Source organism: Telmatherina bonti (assembly GCF_933228915.1).
Source record: "Telmatherina bonti genome assembly, chromosome: 6".
In the NCBI taxonomy this organism is placed as follows: domain Eukaryota; kingdom Metazoa; phylum Chordata; class Actinopteri; order Atheriniformes; family Telmatherinidae; genus Telmatherina; species Telmatherina bonti.
The window spans coordinates 40248790-40255194 of NC_136624.1; the positions used below are offsets into that span (position 1 = coordinate 40248790).

A 6405-nucleotide genomic window follows, 5' to 3' on the forward strand; every position below is an offset into this window, starting at 1 on the left:
GGAGTTTTAATCTTTTGTTTGGTAAATGTTCTAAAAGAGGCCGTGTGAGAAGGCACAAATGTCTCCTTGCAGCTTGTAGCACTTTGCTGTGCTGCAGAAAATCAAGCGTAATTCTTGACCCTGTGCTGTCCTCAGACGCTCATGTAGAATTACTTCTTCTTTCCTGTTTTTATCATATTGCATTTTTATTAAACAATGCTAAGCTGAGTCCAGTTGTTTGGCCGTGTCAGATGGGAATGATCGTCCAAGTCTTCATCTCATCTAGACTTGATTATTGTAATTCATTGTTCTCATCTTTGAGCAAAAAATTACTATAGTCTCCAGGTTGTCCTGCTGCTGCAAGGCTAACAACAAAATCCTCCACATTCACTTGTGCGTCCAGCTGCACTGTCTCCATATTTATCACAGAGAGCACTCTAAAATCCTGGTATTAATCTTAACATATGGAGTCGTACATGACCAAACACCTGATAGTGTCAGAGACCTTTGTGTTCTCAGCAGGTCAGTGAGATCAGGTGATACGGGTCTGCTGGTTGGGAAGCAAACATGGCTGGAAACTAAAGATGACAGAGCCTTTGCAGCAGTGCCTCCTTCTCTCTGGAACTCCCTTCCTTTCAGTCTGACATCTGCAGACAATAATTCATTTTAAACTTGATTTTTCTTCCTTCTTTTTCTTCCCTGTGCTGTTTTGTTTCATTGTGAAGTACATTTTGAGTTTTATCTTGAAAGCTGCTATATATATATATATATATATATATATATATATATATATATATATATATATATATATATATATATATATATATATATATATATTTATGCATACATACATATGTATGTATGCATACATACATAGATACATAAATAGATATAAAAAGATATACATATATATGTATATGTATATGATATAAAAGATGGATATAAAAAGATATATTCGTGTACAGTCTTTGGTTACTGTTTGAGTTCATATCTTCCTCGGAGGGGAAGCGGAGAACACGGTAGCTTCTGATCTGCTCCGCGATTTGGCGCCCCCTGGAGGATGGGAAGGTTTTGCGTTTGCAGCGGATTCTCAAATTATAAACCTAAAAAAAAGAGACCTTTTCGGGTCAGAATGATTGAATTTACTATCCTGCAGAAAGCATGCTGACACATAACGTGGCACGCCGAATGTGGCGTGGAAATAGTTTCGCAAGTGCGTGTCGGAGTAGTGACGTGTGTCTCCGACTGGTCTGGTGACGTGTCTCTCTCTTTCTCTCACGCAGCGGCTGATGGAGCCACACTGACTCCTCTGCTCCCCTAATCTGGTCCAGAAACACGACAGGAGTCGCTCCACGGACACCATGGGGAGTAGGTGTCCTTCTTTCCTTCTAAATTCGCCGCTTTGTGCCTGAAAAACCCGCAGATGTGGTTTTTATTTCCCGGCAGCAGACATTAAAGCTCGGAGCTACTTAGCTAACCTTGAGCAGCTCATAACGCAAACACATGTAAAGCTTAACATGTTTTGCCTTTATTAACCTATAGTTATCCTTTTGTGTGATAGTTTAGGTGATATTTGTCAACTTTATAGTGTGTCCAGTAATACATTCGTGTCAGTCTGTGTTCTAATGATGTGTTGAATGCTAAGTAGCATCTCGCTAATGCTAGCTATTAGCAACGTGTTCAAATGTTTTGCAAGATATTTTTATTTCTTCTCACTTTTCTGACATTTCATTACAGTGTTAATACAATGACTTGTGTGTGAAATGAATGACTTGTGTGTGAAATGAAAGGTTTGTGTATGAATCTCTTGTCTAAGTCAGACTGACTGAGATGATCAGCAAAAAGACACAGCATCAGAAATCAGAGGAAAAATGACCAAACATCGCAGATCAGATGCTTTTAAACATGTTTCATGAAACAGCAGATCAGATGCTTTTAAACATGCTCAGCTCCATGAAACAGATCAGATGCTTTTTAACATGCTCATCTTCATGAAACAGCAGATCAGATGCTTTTAAACATGCTCAGCTCCATGAAACAGATCAGATGCTTTTTAACATGTTCAGCTCCATGAAAATCAGATTCTTTTAAACATGTTTCATGAAATAGCAGATCAGATGCTTTTAAACAGGCTCATCTTCATGAAACGGCAGATCAGATGCTTTTTAACATGCTCATCTTCATGAAACAGCAGATCAGATTCTATTAAACCTGTTCAGCTCCATGAAACAAATCAGATGCTTTTTAACATGTTCAGCTCCATGAAGATCAGATTCTATTAAACCTGTTCAGCTCCATGAAACAAATCAGATGCTTTTTAACATGTTCAGCTCCATGAAGATCAGATTCTATTAAACCTGTTCAGCTCCATGAAACAGATCAGATGCTTTTAAACATGTTCAGCTTCATGTTTCCACACAAAGTTTGCTTTTTCTGTTGACAACTTAACCAGAGGGTCACATTTAGGTTTGCTGCCAGCTGTTTAATGATGACGTAGCACCTACATTTACCCTGCAGTGATAGTTTAACCAGACCTCATGTTGCTGCAGCAGTGAAAAGAAAAACATGAAGTTTAGTTTAAATACATCCTCTCTTTAAACGCAGTTAAATTTTTGGAAGTCATCAAGCCCTTCTGTGCAGTCCTGCCAGAGATCCAGAAACCAGAAAGAAAGGTAAGGTCTTCCTTTTTAAAATTTTGTTTATTTTTATTTATTGTGACCGTAGTGTTTCATGGTTCATCCGACTTTTAATGACGACTCTTCTGCTCTTTTATTTCTAACACTGCAGATTCAGTTTAGAGAAAAGGTGCTATGGACTGCCATCACTCTGTTCATCTTTCTGGTGTGCTGCCAGGTTGGTATCCATTCCTGACAAGCCTGCTCGCGCTGCATGGCGACGCTGTTTTACGTCTCCTGTTCTTGTTGCTTCAGATTCCTCTGTTTGGCATCATGTCGTCAGACTCAGCAGATCCCTTCTACTGGATGAGAGTCATCTTGGCTTCTAACAGAGGTACCTGCATATGTCTCATGTATTGTCACACAAAGGTTGCAGAGCTCTTTTATTTTCTTTGTAGCTCCGCCATGTAAGCAAACTAATACTAGACTTCTTATCAAGAGCTGCATTATCTCATCACCGCATACCCTCTGCCAAAGGTCACCAGTTGTAGGCTCTTTAAGATTTTGAGTTGCTCTCTTCTTCACTGTCCAGGTACTTTGATGGAGCTTGGTATCTCACCCATAGTCACCTCAGGCCTCATCATGCAGCTGCTGGCTGGTGCTAAGATCATTGAGGTGGGAGACACTCCAAAGGACAGAGCCCTCTTCAATGGAGCTCAGAAATGTAGGTCTGGCTTTGCTGTTTCTGGAGCTTGTCTCATAACGTTTGGATCTTGCAGACGTTTTACTTGGATGCTCTGAAGTTGCTGCTTTGAAGCGTGTTTTCAGCTGTGCAGCAACTGCCTGCAGGATTTTTAAGAGCTTTGGTTTTTTGCAGTGTTTGGAATGATCATCACTATTGGACAGGCCATCGTGTACGTAATGACTGGCATGTACGGAGATCCTTCAGAGATGGGCGCTGGAATATGCCTCCTCATCATCATCCAGGTAAATGCAATCTCACAGATTATAAATAGTGAAGCATTAATCAACCCGAGTTTGTGTTTGTCAGTCAGGTTTTCAGGTTAGTTTGTTTTTTGTAGAAGATGTAAAGAATGATTTTTATTTCAGAAAGAAGTAGATGCAGAATTTTCCACAGTTTAGACAAGCAGTACCATCATTTACACCCTGGACCTGATCTCAAAACGAACCCCCTGGCTGTGTTTTCAGCTTTTCGTTGCAGGGTTGATAGTCTTGCTGCTGGATGAGCTTCTCCAGAAGGGCTATGGTCTTGGATCTGGTATATCTCTCTTCATTGCCACCAATATCTGTGAAACCATCGTCTGGAAAGCCTTCAGCCCCACCACTGTTAACACTGGCAGAGGTACCGGCACTGAGAAGCGCTTTGAAGCTGAGGAATGAAGAATGAGATGCAGTGACTGACCTTGTAAATCCTTTGCTTGGTCCAGGTACGGAGTTTGAGGGCGCCATCATCGCTCTCTTCCACCTGCTGGCGACCCGCACGGATAAGGTGCGCGCTCTGAGAGAAGCCTTCTACAGACAAAACCTTCCCAACCTCATGAACCTCATCGCCACGGTCTTTGTGTTTGCAGTGGTCATATACTTCCAGGTAAACTCAGCAGGACTTTACGTCTCGGCTGTTTTTATGGCGCCACATGAGTTTGGTTTCGAGGTTATTCACTCTTCTTCTGCTACCGTTCAGGGTTTCAGAGTAGACCTGCCCATCAAGTCGGCTCGCTACCGCGGTCAATACAATACCTACCCCATCAAGCTGTTCTACACCTCCAACATCCCAATCATCCTGCAGTCGGCCTTGGTCTCCAATCTCTACGTCATCTCACAGATGCTGTCAACACGTTTTAGTGGCAACTTCCTGGTCAATCTTCTGGGCACCTGGTCGGTATGTATGTTACGGCGTCTTGACAACATGGTGTACGTCTAGGCTGCATGACGAGCTTCTTGCCGAGGCTGAATTCATCTCACTGATAAGATGTTTGTGTCCAGGACACTTCCAGTGGAGGACCGGCTCGGGCCTACCCAGTGGGCGGTCTCTGCTACTACCTTTCCCCTCCAGAGTCATTTGGTTCTGTCCTGGATGATCCGGTTCACGCTGTCATCTACATCATCTTCATGCTTGGCTCCTGTGCCTTCTTCTCCAAGACCTGGATCGAGGTCTCGGGATCTTCTGCTAAAGATGTGAGTGTTTGTGTGTGCGCTTGTGAATGGTGAGAGCAAACTGGAAATGTTTGCTGAGCTCTTTTTCCATGTTTCAGGTGGCGAAGCAGCTGAAGGAGCAGCAGATGGTAATGAGAGGACACAGGGAGACCTCCATGGTGCATGAACTTAACAGGTACTGTGAAAATGTGGAAAATATTTCCTGTGGCACCTGCACCATTAAAACAGCGGATTGATTCAACACATCTGTGTGATTGGTGTCTGCAGGTACATCCCCACAGCCGCTGCCTTTGGAGGGCTCTGTATAGGAGGGCTGTCTGTCATGGCGGACTTCCTTGGTGCCATCGGATCGGGTACGGGAATCCTCTTGGCTGTGACCATCATCTACCAGTACTTTGAGATCTTTGTGAAAGAGCAGAGTGAAGTTGGCAGTATGGGAGCGCTGCTCTTCTAATAAAATAAAAAAAATTTAAAAAAGCCAATCTTCTGACACACTTCAGACATAAAGAATCTACCCATTGTTTTGTTTTTTGTTTTTTTAGCTTTTTCATTTTTGGTAATTTGCTCATTCAGTTTAACTTGCAGCTGGAATGGGTAATTATCCTGTTCGCCACCTCTGTTCGCCACCAAACTGCTCACCGGAGGAAAGTGCTTCGGTTATTTGCAGGGTTGTGCTTCGAAGTCTCTTCAATCCTTTTATTCCAGTAGCAGTTACGTGTCTCCGTAGGCTCCCCGAATCCCCACCAATTGTCCATCCAGCTGCAGAATGCTTAAAAGCACACGCGTGTGAGGGGCTGTCTTTGAATTACCTCAGGCATTTTTCATTGTAGCATGGAACACTAAGACAGCAGCAGGATGTTGATGCTCGTCGCAAGCTGAAAGCACCGTGCCTGGACGTTTGGGGGAGGTGACAGAAAGCCATTTCATGTCCATCACAGAGCCATCATGCCTCAGGTTCCTGAGGATCTAGAGTAGGATGTGAAAAGCATAAATGAAATATGCTTGTACTCCTGATAACGTTGTGGTGATCTCAGACCAACTGCTGGTGGTTCTCATTGACCATTTTCTTCTCATTTTAAATCATGGACTATGTTTATATTCACGCTGGTCTTACGCAGGCCGGAGCGCTCGTCTGCTCTCGCTGGCCTGCAAAGGAAAGTATTTTTTTCCATGTTGTCATGCCGTTTTATTCCCAGACTGAATCGCTGCACAAAACTGCCGAGATGGTCGGGATGAGGGTGGGTTTGATAGGGCTGAGAACGGGGTTTCAGTTTTTGTTTTTACTTTATGTAACAGACATAATCGTGTTATTAAAAAAAAACCAATTTGTTTTCCAAGATGCCTGAGAGTTTTATTATTCCAGTTTTATTATTTTTCTGTGAACTGAGGGAACAATTTGTGGGTTTGATGCAAAATGAGTCCATGTTGTTAAAGCAACCAGACTGATCAAACCAGCAGAAACTTTATTTACCTAAAGCTGTAAAAACTGGGAGATAATTCACCTTATTAAAGCTTCGCTGCCGGAAGCTCCTGACCCTCCATGTTTAGTCTGGACTCTGGTCTAACTCCTGACCCTCCATGTTTAGTCTGGACTCTGGTCTAACTACTGACCCTCCATGTTTAGTCTGGACTCTGG

General features: G+C 42.8%; 1 protein-coding gene across 1 annotated transcript; it reads left to right on the forward strand.

Annotated features, from left to right (window-relative positions):
- Positions 1 to 1243: 1243 nt before the first annotated feature.
- On the forward strand, positions 1244 to 6108 carry LOC306757307 (protein transport protein Sec61 subunit alpha-like 1). The gene is made up of 12 exons (XM_079242320.1): positions 1244 to 1347; positions 2584 to 2651; positions 2767 to 2832; positions 2910 to 2988; positions 3187 to 3318; positions 3472 to 3581; positions 3804 to 3957; positions 4043 to 4203; positions 4297 to 4494; positions 4599 to 4790; positions 4868 to 4944; positions 5037 to 6108. Exons 1-12 carry the CDS (start codon positions 1341 to 1343, stop codon positions 5221 to 5223), a joined length of 1431 nt encoding a protein of 476 aa, XP_079098446.1. The 5' UTR covers positions 1244 to 1340; the 3' UTR covers positions 5224 to 6108.
- Positions 6109 to 6405: the final 297 nt, after the last annotated feature.